We start from the raw sequence: 21,936 nt of genomic DNA on the forward strand, positions 1-21,936 counted from the left end.
TGTTGTGTCTGCATGAGTAATTAGTTCTTACATACAGTTATTATGTTTTAATTGTTTTGAAAGGCTTTTGGACACTAGGATAAATTATATTTGTAATGCTATAACTTTTGATTGCTTTCTTGTATCAACACAAAATGTACTTAATTACAGGTGACATGATTGGGAACTACCTTATTTGCCCCTCGAGATATACAATGTAAAATCAGAATTATTTTTATTTTTTTTCTTATGTTGAGAGTCTCAGAATGTATCATAACCTATCAAATTTAAATATATAACAAAATTTTTTAAAATAATACCAATCACACTCTTTGTCACAGTTTAATAATTCAGGAAAATTCTGTAGCGGTTTTTTTCACCAAGACAAATGAGTTTCCCTCTTTAGTGTGTAGTTGTTTGTGTAAAGGAGGGTTTGCATTTGTGTGAGAGTGTGTGAATGCAGCATGTGGTCGGGGTAGATGGGGCTGAAGGACAAAGTCTGAATTGGAAGATATCTGTTTTGTGTATCAGAGTACTTGGTAGCACCTGGTATTGGCATACTTCCTAGGAAAAAAAAGTGTCTGTTTGCCTACCGTTAATGAACTCGGACGCATAGTCATGGGGGACATGAGGAGAAGAGGGAGAAAGGGTTGTCAGAGACAAAGATGGAACAAATACAACATCATTATAGACCTAGAGAAGCAGGGAATTGGTTTTCTTGCATCATTTTAAAGTATGCTGAAAATATCTTAAATAATAAAGTAAGAGATATATCTAAATCATATATCTAGATCACAATCAGGTTGTTTCCAGCCACAAGTATCCATGTGTTTTCATGCTGGAACCTCGTCTCGTAGTTCATCAGCCATCACTGCTTGAACTTGCTCAACCAACTCAGATCATCCTAAAACAGGGTTCTGAATATCCATAAAATTTTCTATACTCCAGTATTTACCTTACCTATTTTAAGCAGTTTGAAAATAGGTTAGTGCACATAATATTTACAGTTCTGACACTTCATGATTTTTACTACAGCCTGACTGCTTTATTAATACACACAAGAAACTGAAATGATGGGGGGCTTTGTGGCAACTGTCACCCTGTATGTAGGAGATGGATGAGCTCGGTTTTGAACATCTCAGCCGGTGATATATTCTAATCAGGCAGCCTGCTGGTACACGTGGAGAGCCCTTCAAAGTTCTGACAGAACATAGCTGCAGCACTGTAGCCTTAGCCAGACACTAATTCAAAATGATCTGCAGTGAAAACAAAGTGCTGGCGCTAGCTTAAAGTGCTATGGTTCTAATAAAGGAAAAAAAACAACATCGCTGTCAAACAACACACACGCACATATATCGTCAAATATGCTTCCCGCTTGACATGCTGGAACAGCGTTACTACATTTTAATTGTTCAAAGGTAAAAAAAAAATAAATAAAAAAAAGTCTACCAATCTTCACATCAGCGTTGTTTTTTTTTCTCCACTTAGGAATTTCTTCAAGGTATGCAGATTTAAATTAAATATGCTAATTCTAATTAGGATTAGTGGTTTTCTCTTTTAATTTTTTCACAGTTTGATAGTCAGTATGAATAGCTAGACTGATGACCAGATTAATATCTCCGCAGAGACAGAATGAGTGAATTAGGGTCTAGACGTTCTCGTCTGCCAAAAAACGCACCACAATAGTGGGGATAATTATTTATTGCTTCCAACAACGCAAGGAGATCCTTATATATCACAACTGCTAATTGTACTGATTTATCCTTCACACAGTGCGATGGGCGGCTGGCAGCAGCCACATCCAATTCTTTGTGTGTGATGATGCCAAGGCCATCAGTTTAGACCTGCAGCTGCATCCATAGGAAGTGTTTCGTAGCTTTCTCTCTTCCGTTTGCCCTCCCTCTGTTCTTTTATTCACTCCTCCTCTCTCTTAATTCCCAGCTGCTCTGTCTCCTGTCTTTCCCTGTGGCCCCGCTCAAGTCATCTTCCTGTCCTACATATTTCCTGCACCAGCTCCAATTAATATGAATGAGCTACAACCCAAATGAAATACACTGTTCTCTCTCATGCTACTGGGCTGTCTGTCCCATGCATCCTATGGTAAATGACAGACACTGAAGAGCCTTCAAGTTCACACATAATTATTATTGCTCATAATTGGAGTTAGGGATTTGAACAAACTGCTTAACCTAGTTAATACATTTCAGTGCATACCAGTGCAGTTCCTGCACCCTATGTGCTATAGACATGAATGATACCTCAAATTGTGCAATTACTTTTCTAAGCAATCAGACTTTAGATTTTCATCTAGCGGACAATAAAACAGTCAACAACAACAACAAATCCCTAAGACTTTGTGAGGTGGAAGAGGTAGTGGCCGGGTCATGAGCGTGCAAGGCTGGCGCTGAATCAGTTGATCAATGGTACAGTGAGATAAAGGGGAGCCGGAAGCGCATGTGTGTCTGTGTCTGTTTTATGTTGTTTTAAGTTCATATCATTAAAGTTGATGTTTACTGTACTGTTTATACCTGCTCGTGATATGTGTCCCTTTTGACCATAAATTTTGTGTTTGGATTTCATCTGAAGGGTGTCTTCATGATTTCCATCATGGTTTCAGTCAGTAAGTGCAGCATTCAACCACCTCCGAATGTGGTTGAATTGGACAAATCTTACAGTTATTTTTTTCATTTAGCATCGTCCTGTTTCAAATGGATTGCCCAAAACGTATCTTTTTAACAGGTGTAAACAGGGCCACAGAGCACCCGAACTACCGAAACAGCAGCAGCATATCAATGCACAAATAAACATTGCAAAAACCTTGGCAACTGCATAGTAAGTTTTGCCCAGGCAAGTTCTACTCACATTCTCGTGTATCAAAAATCCATTTTTAAATCTGTTTTAATGGTCGAATGAAGCTCTTCACGATTCTGCGTTTGCAACTAGGCAACAATTTATGGAAATCCTAAACATAATATAATGAATCTATAGACTTTTCTTTGTTGTTTGGCACAGGTTTCAGTAGTCTGTCATCCTCTGCTCCAGTCCAACAGTTATGAATCAGTCATTGTAGCGATATCTGCTCTGCCACAGGCATCACATTTCCCCTCTAATGCATATTGAATGAATGAAGATTAGATTTATATAGTGCTTTTCTGACACTATACTCAAAGCACTTTACACAGTGATCAGGGGACTCCCCTCAACCACCACCAGTGTGCAGCATCCACCTGGATGATGTGACGGCAGCCATTATGCGCCAGTATGCTCACCACACATCAGCTATTGGTAGAGAGGAGAGAGTGGAGTGATAGTCAATTAATGGATGGGGATTATTCAGAGGTTGCGTTAGAAAATATCTTTATCTATCATTTTGACGGTCTGTGTTGTAAAATTTCCATCATGGTCTATTTTTACCCGTCAGATTCTACAACATTCAGAGACATCCATTATAATGTCATATACATGACAGTGGGTAGGCTTAAATTATATATTTTTGTTTTACCTGTCAATCAGCCACCGTGCTAAAACAAGATTTTTATACTATTCCGGTTATATGTGGCATTAAAAGGAACTAAACGTCCAAATGGAAAATTTAAAAATGCACATACATGCATACATACATACATACATACATACATACATAAAATGTCACAGATGAGAACCACACACATCTCTGAGGCTCTGATGCAGGTACTTGACCAAAATAACTGACAACTTTGTTCTAAATGTCATGTTTGTGCTTATATTAAAAATTCAAATTAGCAGAAACAATGTGCCACTTTTTTTGCACTTTTATTTTGATATCATACTTTGATCTTTTTTTTATAATAAAATAAAACACTAATCATGCAGTAACACAATAAATTAATGATTGATGTATGCAGTCATTAATTCAGAGTCGCTGTTCAAAATCCGAACACAGTTCATCAAAAGAGACACATCATCACATTGCAGGTGTTAATGGTGATGATGCCTCTAAATGCCAGGCAATAAACTGGGTGCACACACAGTGGGAGTGTACATGAAAGAGTTAGTGAAGTCTTCTTTTTTATCTGTCAAAATGACAGACAGCATTTGGAATTATCCATCAATGTTTAAAAAAATGTGGTAAATGACAGAGAATGTTCTGCTAATGCAACCCCTGGGATTATTAGAATGCCATGATTGATAAGGGTAAATGTGGGGAATTTGGCCAGGACACTGGTGTTACACCCCTACTCTATTTGAGAAGTGTCCTGGAATTTTTAATGACCACAAAGTGTTAGGACCTCAGTTTTACTTCTCATCTATAGAACGGTGCCTTCTTATAGTATAGTGTCCCCATCACAATACTGGGGCATTAGGACCTACACAGTCCGCAGGGTGAGCATCCCGTGCTGGACTCCCTAATACCTCTTCCAGCACCAATCTTAGTTTTCCCAGGAGGTCTCCCATCCAGGTACTGACCAGGCTCAGCCCTGCTTAGCTTCTGTAGGCAACCAGGTCTTGAGCTACAGGGTGATATGACTTTTATATTGTTATATGTGTGTTACTATGACCCAGTTAATTAATATCCTCCTAGTGTATATATAATTCTTAGATCCCCCTACTCTCTACTTCTTTTTCTCTCACCTCTTTCTCCTCAGTTTCATTTGCTTGTTTTCTTGTTCATTGCTAGCAGTTAGTCCCCACAAGATGAGTAAACGGCTTCAGACTGGCTTTATGGTGCTTGATGCTTTATGCAGTCACTTCTAGACACTGAACTACACCCTTCTTTACCTTTTAATGTGGTGACAGGAAGTGGTAGGGGACTTGCCTTGTAGTCATAGCTATGTGTTTATTGTTTTCCATAGATATTGTAAGATCCTTCAAGAATTACCATATAGTTCAAATGCATAACTTAAAAATGGTGCAGCATCTTTATTAAGTACTTTGACTGGTGGATCACAAATATATTATGTGCCTGGTGGATCAACACCATGAAAAAAATGCATTATACAGCTGGTGAAACTAGCTTGTCTATTATCTAATCAAATAATTTAAATGATTTTTTAAGGTAACTGATAAGATCAATTATTTAAATGATTGACCTATAGTTCCAAGCAGAGCTTTAACCTTGCCCCAGTGCACTCCCACTTTTAGATAATCTTATATTATACAGTTTTTTTTAGCCTGAACTTAAAACCCCTATCTTGCCAGATACAAAGTTCTTTGATATACAGGTAGTTGCTAAGCTTTGTGGGGACATTTTTCCTTCTGTGCAGTGGTACTGTAGCCTCATAACCCCTCTGTCCTTTCGCTAGAAACTCAGGCAGAGAGCTGGGCATCTTGTGGGTCCACTGTAATTAGTTCATTAGCCTGTTTATTGAAATTGTCCTTGAGTTCTACAATGTGTCCAGGGGTGGCAGTGTTCTTGTATCCTTCTCTCAAACAGAATAATCTTTAGTTTACATCACATCCATGAAAATGATTAGCTAAATGTGAATATTCTCAATGTCAAAGAGTACAACAGCATACACCTTACTGAGCACTTTATTGGGAACACTGTTCTAAAACTTGGTAGGGCTCCCTTTGCTCTCAAAACGGCCTCCACTCATTTTGGCATGGATTCCACAAGATGTTGGAAACATTCTTTTGAGATACTGGTCCATGTTGACATGATTGCATCACGCCACTGGGAAGGCCACTGAAGAACAGTGAACTCATTGTCCTGTTCATGAAACCAGTTTGAGATGACTTTTGCTTTGTGGCATGGTGCTGGAAGTAGCCATTAGAAGATGAGTAAGCTGTGGCATTCAAGTGATATTTGATTTGTATTAATGGACCCAATGTGTGCCAACATTCCCCAAACCATCACGACCAGCCTGGACTGTTGACACATGTCAGGTTGAGTCTATGGATTCATGCTGTTGGTGCCAAACTGTGACCCTACCATCTGTGTTCCTCAGACAAAATCAAAATTCATCAGACCAGACATTTTTCCAGTCTTCAACTGTCCAGTTTTAGTGAGCCTATGCCCACTGCAGCCTCAGCTTTCTGTTCATGACTGACAGAAGTGGAACCCAACGTAGTCTTTTGCTGTTGTATCTGCCTTGAGGTTCGACATGTTGTGCATTCTGAGATGCTATTCTGCTCACTACAATTTTACAGAGTGGAGTTACTGTCAGTTCGAACCAGTCTGGCCATTCTCTGTTGACCTCTCTCATCAACAAGGCGTTTCTGTATGCAGAAACTCAACATTGTGCGTGAAAATCCCAGGAGATCAGCACTTACAGAAATACGCAAACCAGCCCATCTGGCACTGAAATCACTGAGACCAAATTTTCCCATTCGTATGGTTAATGTGAACATTAAATTAAGCTCCTGACCCATATCTGAATTATTTTCTATTGGTCTGTGTGTAGTTTCGTTTTTACCCAAGAAAGCATTCAGTTTGAATGGCCCCTTAGAGAGCCAAGTTTTTGTGCTGACAGTCTAGAAACTGGGTGTTTAAAACTGTTTCACCCTGTCCCATCATTGCTTCCATCAGGATTAACTTCCCTGCATCTGTAATCCTCTGTTCAGGAAATATACCTGCCATATGACCATCCTGGCGCTCTTGGCATCCCGCACACAACCTGCCACTCTCAGAGCCTATCCAAGGCCCCTAGTGAAGTATCAAGGGAACTCCTTTTTGGACGGAGTCCTCTGTTTCCATCCTGGAAGCCTGTGGACAGTATACTTGGCTTCAGACAGAACAGCACTTTAGAACAGCTGTTGTGAATTCTTTGTGTTCCAAGTGTCAGTGTTAACCTCACATGTGTCTGCAATTTTTTTTGTGGTGCTTGCTAAATTAAGCATCACAATAAATGTTGCTCATACTTATGTTTAAGGATTGCATCAAACCCCTAACTCGAAGGCCACCTTCACACTAATCTGTTTTCAGTTTCCTAACATCATTGGTTTGCAAAGTTTGCCGTGCTAGGGAGTGTTGACGAAAGTTAACTTTTTTGGTGGAGGAAAACTCTTTGTAAATGTAGCAATACCCATGGCCCCCCATTTTAGTGTGGATGTGGCCTAAGTATTAGGCTTACTTCTTGTTTAGGCAAGGTGTGCTATTATTTTTCTAAGCCATCTGATGTACGATGGTGGAGATTAAAATCCCATCATCTTGCATTGGAAGAGGGACCGAAGTCATATCTTGGAACCAAAATTTGGGAGTGGGCTCTTTTGGCTTGGGCCAGTACGAGACCACCTAGCAACACCTAATAGTGTAGCAATCATCCAGAACACCTTAGCAACTGCATAGCATGCTGTGACAACTACCGAAAGCCCCCTAGATCATTGTTGCAAGTTTTGCACGGACAAACACAACTCAAAGATTTTTAAGAAATGTAAAATATGTAGTTTTTCTTGAGACCCATGGAAGTATTGTTCAGCAAGTGGTACTATCCTAAACAACACAAGGAATAAGGAAGGCTACTTTATGTGTGACATGATGGGGAGAGTGCTTTTGGTCAATCTTTAAATTCACAATTGCTAATTCGCATTTCCACCTGCAGTTGCATCAGCTCTGGTTTGTATTAGTGCTTCAGCACTGTACTGTACACTTGCTTGGTCTGGCTAACCTGAGTGGAGCCTGATTCTGCCTCTTATGAATCTCATAATGATGTCAAATGAATGGTTAATGTGTGTTTTGTCTTAATGCATAGCTGCTTAGTCGCAAGAGCTCAGAGGCTTTTGTAATTAGCTCTGCTGACTAGAAATCTGTGCTCAAGGGCTTGACATTACATGTCAGTACTTATCCGGGGGAGATTTAGAGCTGTCACTCAAACATAAAACTGCTACTCAGGATAGCTGGATCCAATCGGGTTCTGCTTAACATTATGTCACAATCAGGCCACAACGAAATTTCACAGCATCTAGATAAAAAGGTTACACAGTTTAACCCCTTGTAACAATCTCTCAAGATGGGCAAGGAGGAAGTAGAAGTCGGCGAAATTCAACTCAAAAAGATAATTTATTTTATAACACAAAATTGGCTTTTCAGCGCTTTACTAAAAAAAACTCAGTGGAGGGTCAGCACACACTGTGTGTGTGTGTGTGTGTGTGTGTGTGTGTGTGTGTGTGTGTGTGTGTGTGTGTGTGTGTGTGTGTGTGTGTGTGTGTGTGTGTGTGTGTGTTGGAGACTATCATTGCCGGGTGATGATCCTTACCATTTTCATCTCCTGATCTTGCTGTCCCTCCACAAGCTGGTGCTCAGTCACACACCCACCACACCCCTATAACCTGATCTACCACCACCTTTAAACTCCTGTAACAGAGTAAAAACAGAATCACTTATCATTCTGCAGCTTCTAATAGTTAACTGTTTCTAGTAGTCCATTTGAGCAGTGTGGTGCTGCTTTCGGGCCATCTCCCTGATTACATTTCCCTGTACTACGGCTTCCTGTCATGCTGGATGGACTTAAGAAATATAAATGGGCTCCATTGGGGAAATTGCATTTGTGTGAGAGCAGGGGGCCTGCTCCAAACTGTGACTCTGGCTGATTTCATTGCCCAGCCCTTTAGCCCTTGGCAATGACAGCGCCTTGGCTGGGATGCTGTTCTGTGTATGCATGTGTCTTTGTGAAGCTGGACAGACCCCACCCTCCATATGCCCTAATGTCTGGCAGAACAGAGATCATTTAGTCAGATTACTGTACATGTCTTTTTACTATATTACATTCTTTCAGTATTGTGATTATGTATTTTTTAAGAGAAAGTAGATGTTTTGTGTTTTCTCAGCCTGAGGCTCATTACTTTAGTGCACATATCAAACTAAATGCCAAAGTATAATTATCCCTGTGCCACTACTTCTCTCACACAGTGCACTACTTAAATTTCGCCATTAGCACACCATGCGCAGAATGTCAGTGCACAGCATAGTTTTTAGAAATATGCAGACAGTCTGCATCTTTGCCCATGGTCTGCACATGAAAATTAATTGTGGGAAAAAACAGACTTTGAATGGGGATTTTTTTTTTACATTTGAGAATTGAAAAAAATGTATATAGTCCCTTTACATTCAGCAACTTGTAGTTTCCTGCAGACCGACACATGACCATGATCTGCCACACCCTATTTTTTGCATTCAGTGGAGAGCTATATAATAATAGACATGAAAAAAAATTTTTATGGCAATCTTTCCCTCCTTTGACTAAGGACCCCACTGGGTTCAGTTCTCCTGAATGCGGTCACGTACGTGCACACTATCCAGATATCTGACAAAACTGCTCTGCTCTAGAACTAATCAGATTTGGCAACGAGTGTAGATGCGCACTCCATCTCACACACACAACTAACAAGGTTTATTTTATGCAGAGCACCCGGAGGCTGATGCATGTATACCTGTATTCAGACAGAGCATTGGGAATGCGTTGTTGAGCACCTCAGACTTGTAATAGAGAGAGAGTGGAAGGTTACAGAGGTCAAGAGAGAGAGCAAGATGGGAGCACAAGAGGGAAAGTGATCTCAAGTTTAAATGAAAAACAGGAAAATCTGCCTTATAAAAAGCCTGCCGGCATATCAGGCTGGTATTGATGGAGTCGCTTATTAAAAAGTAAGCTTGTGTTTTGCTACAGCTGCACTTTGAGAAGTTGCTGTGTTAATATTCTGCATATGGGTCAGAAGGACATGAGGGGTTTCTGCATCCATCCTCCACCGATGTGGGCAGACAGATGTCTCGAAGACATGCTCTAAATACAGTTACAGCTCTCTCCCTCTTCAGCTCATCTACTGGCTCTAGTCCACTGTTTAACATTTACTATTGTCTATCATGTGCATTCTCCTCCTTTATCCCTGAAGTAATAAAAGGTGGATTTAGTGGGAAGCTGAAGCTCTTTAGAGTGTTTGAATTGAGTAAGGCTACTATTTACTCTCATCCAGTGATGTGATGGAACAAGAATAATACATATTTTTCTCAGTTTTTATGTAAAAAAAATATATATATATATATATATATATATATATATATATATATATATATATATATATATATATATATATATATAAATGAAGAAAAGAAATACTGAAAACAATAATGAAAAATCCTTTTGACTTAAAACTATAGTTATGTAAGTTGCTATGAAACAAAATGTACATACATTTATCAAATTGGTTTAACCGTATTGGTTCAGAATTCAAACAAATTGGTTCCTGAATTCTGCAATGTTGGTTCAAATGTAGAGATTTAAAATGTTTTTCCCCCAAAACTTTGTCCTTATTTATTTATTGTACCATATCTTAAGTATTTAGAGGGATGAACACTACATTTGAATTGTCAATTAAGTAGAATACTGCTTCGTCCTGCAGCTTGTTATCCATACAGAGGAGGAATTGTATTAAATGATCTAGTGGTTTGAGTTTAAAGTAAAAATAAGCTCAATAATAACACCAATAATAAGCCTTAGCTGTCTGACTTTCTGAGCATTTTTTAAAGTCTGTAAAACAAACAAAAAAAAAAAATTGATCCAACATATTATAGAAAAATATAACCAGGAAGTGAGACTACATCACTGTCCATCATGAACATATGGCCAGTAGTTAGATCCCAACATTGAAGTAAATGTGCTCCAAAGTCTGAAAATCAGTGTGTAACTTGTAGGGCTGTCAACTGGGCAGAGAAACGAAGTTCTTTTTTTTTTTACCTTACATATTTTAAAAATTCTAATAATATTCAAATTTGAAAGGGACTAACCACACAGAGAGTGACAGTTTTGGATTTGTGTTTATTTACATGTCACGCTCCTGTAGTATTTGAACTTTAAGGATGAAATAAAGATATATCGCCAAGCTGTGATCTGTGTTTCTATCAGACACTCGAGCTGCAGTGCTCCTCTCGTCTCGTGTGTCATCATTATATTTTTATATGATCTCAAGTTATGTTAAATGACAGCAAGCGACTATTCGACAATGGAATTATTTTATTATTATTGCAGAGATTTGTAGTTATAAATGACAATCCACTGAGTGCAATGCTTGTTAATGTTTTCCATGAAGACACCCACCAGAGCTTTGTAGACAGCCGGAGGCGGCACAAAATTTGATGGAGGCGGCCGCCTAGTAATTCTCTATGCAGGAAAATCCCTGCTCATACATTTATCTAAATCAATGCATTTTTTTATGGAAAATGGCATTAGACACCATCCTATCTGTCATGGAACCTCATTGTGTAAATTACTGATCTGGATCACTTTACTTAAGGCGGGTGTACACCGTGTGATTTTTGGCTGATATGCAAGCCCCGACCGTTTTTTTTCCCCCTTTTTTTTTTTCTTTCTTTCCAGTTGGGAGAGATCGCATGGAAATCGTTGGTTGCTTATGTGGTCGCAGCTCGCATCGTGTGAGAGGAATTACAAGCAGAGGCGAGTGGATTACGAGCAGCTCACGACCTCCTGATAATTTTTAAAACTGTCCAGGATCGGAGTGGGATTCATATTCAGAGTGGGATCCCCGGATGTCATGGCCAATTCAGTCCATACCTAAAAGGGGGGTGGGGGTTGGTGGTGAAGATGATAACAATAAAATAAGATCACAGCAAATATATGCAATATGTGCAATTACTTGAAAATTATTTAAGCTCTCCATGTCATTATACCACATATGGTATTCACTTTCTGACATAAGAGTTCATTGTATGTGTTGTAAAAGTAAGTGAATGTTAAAAGGATAGTTGACCCATCATTTCCTCACCCTTATGACATCCCAGATGTGTATGACTTTCTTTAGCAGAACATGAAGATTTTTAGAAGAATATCTCAGTTCTGTTTGTCCATTCAATGCAAGTGAATGAGAAGCAGTGAGAAACAATCAATAATTAAGTAATTATTTTTACTATAAATCTCCACTTTCACTTTCATAAGCACTCTTCAGTTCTTCTTCTGTTGTTGGTGATTTACATATTTCATGCATATTGCCCCCTACTAGGCAAGGAGGAGAATTTATGGTAAAAAAAAAAAAAAAAAAAAGGTCTTAAATATCTCACCCACACTGGATTTAACCACTGGAGTTGTTTGGATTTTTTTTTTTTTTTTTTTTACCTTCCGAGTTCTGATCACCATTCACTTGCATTTAAAGGACCAACAGAGAAATTCTTCTAAAAATCTTAGTTTGTGTTTAGCAGAAGAAATTCATACACATCTGGGATGGAATGAGGGTGAGTAAATAATGATAGAAATGTCATTTTTGGGTTAACTAAATTTATTTTAAAGACTATCTAGGCACATAATAACACTGTAGAACTATAACTGTTTAGAAATATTTCAAGATGTACATACTCTTTAAATGGTCAGTTCTTTGTGTTTTAGATCATTAAAATAGCAACAGATCCAGTGAAATGATGAATGTTGAGTGATTGTTTTAAAATTTTACATGCCATTCATAAACGTGCCATTTTACAACAATAAAGTAAAATACAAAAATAAAAATAACACATTTGTACTTTTCTTTTACTTGGAATGTAAATGTTCAGGACAAAGGCAAAATGGTTACTTTCACTTTAAGAGGGTTTTATCACATGATACAATATTGAAGGCACTCTTTGCGGTTTGTGGTATTGAGTTTAATCTTTTGAGAGCTGTAAATGTGTACCGTGTCGTGCTGTTGCATCTGTATTCAATATTCTGTTATTTTGTGACATTGTTATTATCATTCTGAACTGCTAGGGAAGAGAATTTCAGAGATTAACTGATTGAGATTGTGAGACTACAGTTAGTATTAAATTTGTGATGATCTTTTACCTGAAGCACGTACATCCATTCAGCTGTTAGTAGCCTATCTGTTCTCGATGAATCTTCCATGACTCTTCCCACGATGTCAAGTGAAGCAGCACAACATCAGCTTCAGCAATATCAGTTTTGTCTCTCACAGATTACTCTCTCATTTGTTTGGGTGTGAGATGATAAAGTACAGACTGTGTCTGCTATAACATGGAACTCAATTCTGATCCCTTTAATACAGACTGTTACAGACCGTTATGCAACACATGATGAAAGTTTGCCAATCAACTTGCGGACCAAATCGGCCCAATTTTTGACCAGCCCATTGGGAATTCTCCCGATCTTCCCGATTAGCCCCTGAAACTGTCTGAACTTGCCTATGTGGCGATCTATCTGAAGCTGACCAATCAGTAGAAGGTGTTACAACTCTGCATTTAAACATGCATTTACATAGACAAGACTTCTTCAGCATGTCCGCTGTCAACATGCAAGCATTGACATTGTGACACAGATGAGAAGGACATAGCCTGCATCTAAACCGAATAATACAGGTAACCTATACTCCACTAAAATAATTCTGCACTAAATGTCATGTTTGTGCAGTCAGAAATGGTGCTTGAATTTTGCTCACCTTGTTAATTTTGTGCCCTTTATTATTATGCAGTACTGGCAGCTGTGTTGCTGTTGTTATGATTAATGTATGCAGTCATGTAATCACTTTGCCTCCCTTCAAAATAAGAATCTGTCAAATGTAGGACAGGATTTGTAATAATTATATCTATCTATCGATCTATTTATCTATCTATCTATCGATCGTCTATACTGGAAGATGAGTTTTCAGCTAATGCAGCCCCTGGCTATGCCAGTCTTAGTTTTTTATTTCTAAATCGCAAACTACAAGGAATGAAAGCAATGTCCTCCTCTGGATTTATGTCTTATATGGATAAGTAGCACAAAAATGTGTGCGATTGCTTCGGAATTTGCCAAGTCATTAAGTCATCATTAACATAAATGATTATCAGATAAACTGACTCGTAATATGTGCAGAACTCGCACTGTGTACTCCAGGCTTTAGGCAGCAACTCCACAATCCACAAAAAAGTGCTTTGCATGGAAGACTCACAATTGATTCTAACATTTGTATGTTGCTGATCTAACACTGCAATAAGCAAATATTAGGTAAAATTAGGGATGCACCGAAATTAAAATTCTGGGCCAAAACCAAAAATCCAGGATGCACTCCAGAATATATTAAAACTATATTAAATATTATTCTTCATTCAGTTCAGTAAAAATCTAATTTTACAGATTTTATTAACAATAATCCAAATAATGTAAAGTTTTAGAAAACTATTATATGCAAAACAACAGTCAAGTAATGAACTTAGCTAGCATCTTTCAAAAAGTTTAAATATGCAACAGTAATTTTAATTGAAACAAAAAGGCAGAACACAGAATGGCAGAGGGCCTCTATTCCACTGATCTATATACACTCACCTAAAGGATTATTAGGAACACCATACTAATACTGTGTTTGACCCCCTTTCGCCTTTAGAACTGCCTTAATTCTACGTGGCATTGATTCAACAAGGTGCTGAAAGCATTCTTTAGAAATGTTGGCCCATATTGATAGGATAGCATCTTGCAGTTGATGGAGATTTGTGGGATGCACATCCAGGGCACGAAGCTTCCGTTCCACCACATCCCAAAGATGCTCTATTGGGTTGAGATCTGGTGACTGTGGGGGACATTTTAGTACAGTGAACTCATTGTCATGTTCAAGAAACCAATTTGAAATGATTCGAGCTTTGTGACATGGTGCATTATCCTGCTGGAAGTAGCCATCAGAGGATGGGTACATGGTGGCCATAAAGGGATGGACATGATCAGAAACAATGCTCAGGTAGGCCGTGGCATTTAAACGATGCCCAGTTGGCACTAAGGGGCCTAAAGTGTGCCAAGAAAACATCCCCCACACCATCACAGCACCACCACCAGCCTGCATGATGGATCCATGTTCTCATTCTGTTTATGCCAAATTCTGACTCTACCATCTGAATGTCTCAACAGAAATTGAGACTCATCAGACCAGGCAACATTTTTCCAGTCTTCACCTGTCCAATTTTGGTGAGCTCTTGCAAATTGTAGCCTCTTTTTCCTATTTGTAGTGGAGATGAGTGGTACCCGGTGAGGTCTTCTGCTGTTGTAGCCCATCCGCCTCAAGGTTGTGCGTGTTGTGGCTTCACAAATGCTTTGCTGCATACCTCGGTTGTAATGAGTGGTTATTTCAGGCAAAGTTGCTCTTCTATCAGCTTGAATCAGTCGGCCCATTCTCCTCTGACCTCTAGCATCAACAAGGCATTTTCAGCCCACAGGACTGCCGCATACTGGATGTTTTTCCTTTTCGCACCATTCTTTGTAAACCCTAGAAATGGTTGTGCGTGAAAATCCCAGTAACTGGGCAGATTGTGAAATACTCAGACCGGCCCGTCTGGCACCAACAACCATGCCACGCTCAAAATTGCTTAAATCACCTTTCTTTCCCATTCTGACATTCAGTTTGGAGTTCAGGAGATTGTCTTGACCAGGACCACACCCCTAAATGCATTGAAGCAACTGCCATGTGATTGGTTGATTAGATAATTGCATTAATGTGAAATTGAACAGGTGTTCCTAATAATCCTTTAGGTGAGTGTATAACTATAATATATAATTATATATATAGATCAGTGCTCTATTCTGTTTATGTAAACGTATGTACACTTTAATTGAAAATTATTGTGCAAAACAGCAGTAATTGAACTAAATCCAACCACAACTGTAAATGACAGATGTATCCTCGAGTGAAGAACAAGTGTAATGTAATTGCTATACACATCATATTGGACGCTTTCTATTTAAGTACAAGTGACCGGTTTCTCTTCAAGAACAAAAGTTGCTAAACTTTCTGACAGTCTCTCCTGTCAGAAAGCTCATCAAGAACATGAGATTCTGCACAGAACAGTCTCTCACTCTCTGTGCTGGTGCTGGTGCTAGATAAATACCTGTGCGCGCAATCCGCGCAAGCAAAGGAAAGCAGTCTTTGTTTATGCGACCGTATTCAAGGGTATTGTCACTTCTGTCAATGGGTAGTTCAGCTAGATACGTCTCAAGTTGTGTTGTAGCTGCGCTAGTTATGGCACTGCTGTGGATCGGGACACTTTCCTGTAGAATCTATTGCTGTACTGTGTGTGTGTGTGTGTGTGTGTGTGTGTGTGTATATATATATATACAAAACGGGTACGGAAAGTATTCAGACCCCCTTACATTTTTCACTCTTTGTTATATTGCAGCCATTTGCTAAAATCATTTAAGTTCATTTTTTTTTCCTCATTATTGTTCACACAGCACCCCATATTGACAGAAAAACACAGAATTGTTGACATTTTTGCACATTTATTAAAAAAGAAAAACTGAAATATCACATGGTCCACCACCATGGTATTCAGACCCTTTGCTGTGACACTCATATATTTAACTCGGGTGCTGTCCATTTCTTCTGATCATCCTTGAGATGGTTCTACACCTTCAATTGAGTCCAGCTGTGTTTGATTATACTGACTGGACTTGATTAGGAAAGCCACACACCTGTCTATATAAGACCTTACAGCTCACAGTGCATGTCAGAGCAAATGAGAATCATGAGGTCAAAGGAACTGCCTGAAGAGCTCAGAGACAGAATTGTGGCAAGGCACAGATCTGGCCAAGGTTACAAAAAACTTTCTGCTACCCTTAAGGTTCATAAGAGCACAGTGGCCTCCATAATCCTTAAATGGAAGACGTTTGGGACGACCAGAACCCTTCCTAGAGCTGGCCGTCCGGCCAAACTGAGCTATCGGGGGAGAAGAGCCGTGGTGAGAGAGGTAAAGAAGAACCCAAAGATCACTGTGGCTGAGCTCCAGAGATGCAGTCGGGAGATGGGAGAAAGTTGTAGTAAGTCAACCATCACTGCAGCCATCCACCAGTCGGGGCTTTATGGCAGAGTGGCCCGACGGAAGCCTCTCCTCCGTGCAAGACACATGAAAGCCTGCATGGAGTTTGCTAAAAAACACCTGAAGGACTCCAAGATGGTGATAAATAAGATTCTCTGGTCTGATGAGATGGAGATAGAACTTTTTGGCCTTAATTCTAAGCGGTATGTGTGGAGAAAACCAGGCACTGCTCATCACCTGTCCAATACAGTCTCAACAAAGAAGCATGGTGGTGGCAGCATCATGCTGTGGGGGTGTTTTTCAGCTGCAGGGACAGGACGACTGGTTGCAATCGAGGGAAAGATGAATGCGGCCAAGTACAGGGATATCCTGGATGAAAACCTTCTCCAGAGTGCTCTGGACCTCAGACTGGGCCGAAGGTTCACCTTCCAACAAGACAATGACCATAAGCACACCGCTAAAATAACGAATGAGTGGCTTCACAACAACTCTGTGACTCTTCTTGAATGGCCCAGCCAGAGCCCTGACTTAAACCCAATTGAGCATCTCTGGAGAGACCTGAAAATGGCTGTCCACCAACATTTACCATCCAACCTGACAGAACTGGAGAGGATCTGCAAGGAGGAATGGCAGAGGATACCCAAATTCAGATGTGAAAAACTTGTTGCATCAAAACTTGTTCAGATGTGAAAAACTTGTTGCAAAAAGACTCATGGCTGTATTAGATCAAAAGGGTGCTTCTACTAAATACTGAACAAAGGGTCTGAATACTTAGGACCATGTGATATTTCAGTTTTTCTTTTTTAATAAATGTGCAAAAATGTCAACAATTCTGTGTTTTTCTGTTAATATGGGGTGCTGTGTGTACAATAATGAGGAAAAAAATGAACTTAAATGATTTTAGCAAATGGCTGCAATATAACAAAGAGTGAAAAATTTAAGGGGGTCTGAATACTTTCCGTACCCACTGTATATATATCTTGAAATTTCTGCTGAACAAACTCTGCAGATCGCAAATTTGATGTCCTTATCAGAAACTTTGAAGAATTTCCACACCGCTGACATGATCGGCCTTTGTTGGGTAGAGCTGTGATAAGGGCTAGATCGATCCAGAGTGAAATCTGAGCACTGCGGGGCGAGGCGAGGAGGTATATATTTTCTGCCTTTTTTCTCTTTCGGCCAAAAACCGAAAGTGCCATTTTCGGCCGAAATTTCGGTGCATCCCTAGGTAAAATATTCCATTCTTAATTACACTACTATTTTTTTTTAATACTTTTTAGAATTTAAAGAAAATCAAGCTTGTTGCAATACATTTTGAGATTGCCTTCTCCATGAAGTACTCATGCAATGCTACCTTTGGGAACAGCCTTCGTATTGGTGGAACACCTATGATATGTTTGAAACAGAGGAAAATCTTACTGTTTTCCAGTAGCATAGTAGGCTAAATTTCAATCACTGCTAGATTTGTAGTGTTTGCCTATGTGTAGTGTACACATGATATGAATGTGTTTGTTTGCACTCCCACATATATTTACAATAGTGAATCTGGTGTCTCTATGGACGACAGATGGAAAGGCCTTATTCTGTGTCTTTTTCCTGTGGGTCCTTTGAACTTGTTATCAGTTTTCTTTTATTGGTCCAGCTAACAGTACACATGCACTACTCCAAGGTAAATCTGGCAGAGTATGTAAACAAAACTCACTTTTGCCATCTAGTGGTTGTTTTGTTTTTTAAACCTTTAATATAGTTGAAAAAAGACGTCTTATGCTTGATACAGTTCACCATTCCACTTTAAATGAATTGAATACACAACAGGGGAATTCAGCTTTCTTTTTTTTTTTTTTTTTTTTTTTTTTTTAAGTACTAGGACTCCTTGTTGGATAGAGAGGGCCCCCTGTTACATATTGGATAACATTGAGTGATGCTTTTTAACCCTTATCTAAAATACAATTAGTAACATTGATGTACATAATCCTATACTTTTTTTTTTTTTGAAGAGTTGAATTGTGGTAGTTAAATTGTGCCATCCGGTGGACGATGTAATCCTGCATAAAAATTCAGGCTTCTGTTATATCTTGTATGCTTGTAGTGCACAAGCTCTGCTATTTGCCTAGTATTTGATTCGATTTACAGTTAATCTTGTGTTTTTCTCTTTTTTCATTTCAGAAGGAGCTGAGTCTTCCCAGACGAGGCAGTTTGTGAGTACCTGGTTTAATTTGGGGTTTTTCTCAGGAGGCAGAGCGAAATCTCTGCTTATATACAGTAGAGGGCCCTTAAGTCCACTGAAAGTGGTCTACTGTGAAGAACCAGGCCTTGGGGGAAAATAATTTTCCCAAGTGATGCCCAGGTTGCTGTGCCCATTCAGAAAAGATGCATTTTGTTCTGGTCATCTATTTTAATTCTACTTAAATGTGTCCTATGTGTGTGTTACATAAAACTCTTTCAAATGCTGAATGATTGCGGTGGAGAAATGAAGCCCATATGGAGTGTTTACTTTAGTGTCCTACCCTGCATGTGCTAGTTAGGGATGCACAGATATGGAAGGTTTGCCCGATAATTAATTATATTTGGAAGCCAACAGCCGACATATCTAAATCTGAATATCTACATTATGTGTGCCTGATTACTAAAGCAAATGGCTCAGCTTACAAATTCCCACCCAGAGCACTTCAAATGAAATCAAGCATGTACAGTGGATAACTGCTTTTATTTTATAACTACTTCAAATACAGAAAGCATTGAACCTGCCAGGAAACATCTAAATCTTTCCTTTCCCATAATCATTTACCAAATGTAGCATACTTTGAACCAGTTTAAGAAATTTTACATCCCTATGGCCAACTTTTTTTTATTTAAAAAAAAGTCTATCGACTTTGCAATTTATAGTTAATTTGATGAGTGAGCTACTTAGCAATACAGTGCATTGCACTTAATTCAAACCTGTAAAAATACTACAAGAAGGAATGCAAACAAGTCTCAATCTCATTGTAAACTTGTTTTATATACAAATATATAAAGATAAAAAATGCATGTGTGGCATGCACCCTTACCCCAGCTGTAAGGATCTGAGCGACTTTGACAAGGGTCAAATTGTGATGGCTAGACAACTGTGTCAGAGCATCTCCAAAATGGCAGGTCTTGTGGAGTGTTCCTGGTATGCAGTGGTTAGTACTTACCAAAAGTGGGCCAAGGACGCACAACCGGTGAACCGGCAACAGGGTCATGGGCGCCCAAGGGGGAGTGAAGGCTAGCCCATTTGGTCTGATCCCACAGAAGAGCTACTGTAGCACAAATTGCTTAAAATCTTAATGCTGGCCATGATCGAAAGGTGTCAGAACACACAGTGCATCGCAGCTTGCTGTGTATGGGGCTGCGTAGCGGCAGACTGGTCAGATTGCTTTTCATTAGTACATTATAATTGTTTAACTGAATAAGTATGCACTTCCATTTAATGTGTTTTTGAAAAGAATATTAGACAGTAATATTTTAGAAAAATTAAATTTTTATTTAAAATATTTTAAATGTATGTAATCTGTGATGGTGTGTAAACACTATTTGTGTCTAACATAATTCCGTATTTTCAGTAAGCAGAATTATTAGCTAATATTTACATTTAGTATCACCATTAGTTAAAAGAATCGTGGACCGATCCATGAGTTCAGTATCATGATTCTAACCGAAATGTGAGATGAGTGAATTGTTACACCCCTATTGTTAAAATATTTGTCTAATTTTCTTTTTGGACCTATAACTGATAACATAAAAAAATCTAATTTATCAGCTGTGGCAGGGTAAGCAAGAGACGGACACAGTGGGTGTGGCATCAAGCCTCGGACAGGCATTTATTGGAAATAATAACAAACGTGAAATGTCCAAAGGGGAATAGTGTTCATAATAAAGGGGGAATCTGGCATCCTCATGGTGAAATTGGGCTCCATGAAAGAGCGAGATAGTGTCCATAGGATGGCCCAGGCACGGGTTGGGTCAGTAGGCCGCTCACGCTCCCTTCCAAAGTCCACGTCGCGAAGGGTGGCGTCGTCACTGGAGGCCTGTCTTCCCAGGCCCGCGGCAAGCGTGAGGGGAAGGCGGCCTGGCATCTAGCTCATCAGTGGCAACGTGAACTGTTCACTCCCAGCGACTCATTATCTTGTCTTGGGATCCAAGGAGCAGGTCCGGCAGAACACCATCTCGTCCAGCTCCGAACCCTCCCAGCTCTGGCCCTGGGCATGCGAGGATATTAGTGTGTACACACGTGGAGATTTGAAGCCGGCTCCCTGAGAAGAGGTGCGCTCTGCATTTTAAAGACAGTGGTGATGAATTACCATCAGGTGTGCTTCATTCACTGCTGACTAAACAAGGCTTATTAATTATGCACCTCTTCTCGCTCTCCCTCCCAAATCGGCCCTAAGAGGCGGGGCGACGATGACTAGCCGGAGGGGCGGATCATTCCGCCACACGGCCGATACTGATATGGCCTCTTATATATCGTGCAACCTTAGTGCTTGTTCTAATTCTGTTGGTAATATTTATTTTGCAGATGTTCAGTCATTCTGTTCTGCTTTGTTTACTATAATAGTTTCACAGTCACAGATCAACATCAGACTAATAAATAACTTGTCCAATTCAAGCACTCCGGCAACAGTCATTTTGACCAGCTCTTATTGTTTGGATATCTTTGTCACACTTGAATGAAAGAAAATGATGCCAGATGTTGAATTTATTGGAGTATACTGACACTAATGTCACACTGAGATTAGCAGAGGAGTGCATACTCTGCACAGGGCACATTTTGCTTCACAACTCATCAAGAAAAAATTAAAGTGAGCTTTAGATATAATCAAGTGAACATTTAATGACTGCAATGCTTAATTAAAATATATATTAAATACATTTATAAATAGTCAAAAATGAACTGATTGCGGAATCATTCAAACAGGATAGTTTGTTATTATAGGCAGGATACATCGACCAGATGGAGACATCTCAGTAGACAGGATGTTACACAGTCATTCAATTTGGATGCCTTCCTACATCTGGATACTGCCTGATAAGGCAGAATTTTGTACATTTTGGACAAGCTGTATCCATTTGGTAGCATTCCTGCCAGATCTCTGTGTAGCCAATGCGGTTTGTACTGCACATGGACTGTGCCACAGAGGTTGTATGGTGACTGTTAGGGGGAATAACAGTTAGATTACGGAGTATCGCAGTCCCTGTTCTGACACACATGTCTTTATCTTTCTTGCCATTTATTTTTAACTCACTGCCAG

General features: G+C 39.4%; 1 protein-coding gene across 5 annotated transcripts in view; it reads left to right on the forward strand.

Annotated features, from left to right (window-relative positions):
- The window catches only part of LOC127646275 (microtubule-associated serine/threonine-protein kinase 2-like), a 213,360-nt gene that overhangs the window by 113,607 nt on the left and 77,817 nt on the right, over positions 1-21,936 (forward strand). For all 5 annotated transcript variants that reach the window (XM_052129780.1, XM_052129781.1, XM_052129782.1 and 2 more), the window contains one exon: positions 18,833-18,864. In XM_052129780.1, the coding sequence (XP_051985740.1) occupies positions 18,833-18,864 (32 nt within the window). The remainder of the gene's footprint in view (positions 1-18,832; positions 18,865-21,936) is intronic.

The sequence above is a fragment of the Xyrauchen texanus genome, chromosome 7 (assembly GCF_025860055.1).
Source record: "Xyrauchen texanus isolate HMW12.3.18 chromosome 7, RBS_HiC_50CHRs, whole genome shotgun sequence".
In the NCBI taxonomy this organism is placed as follows: Eukaryota; Metazoa; Chordata; class Actinopteri; order Cypriniformes; family Catostomidae; genus Xyrauchen; species Xyrauchen texanus.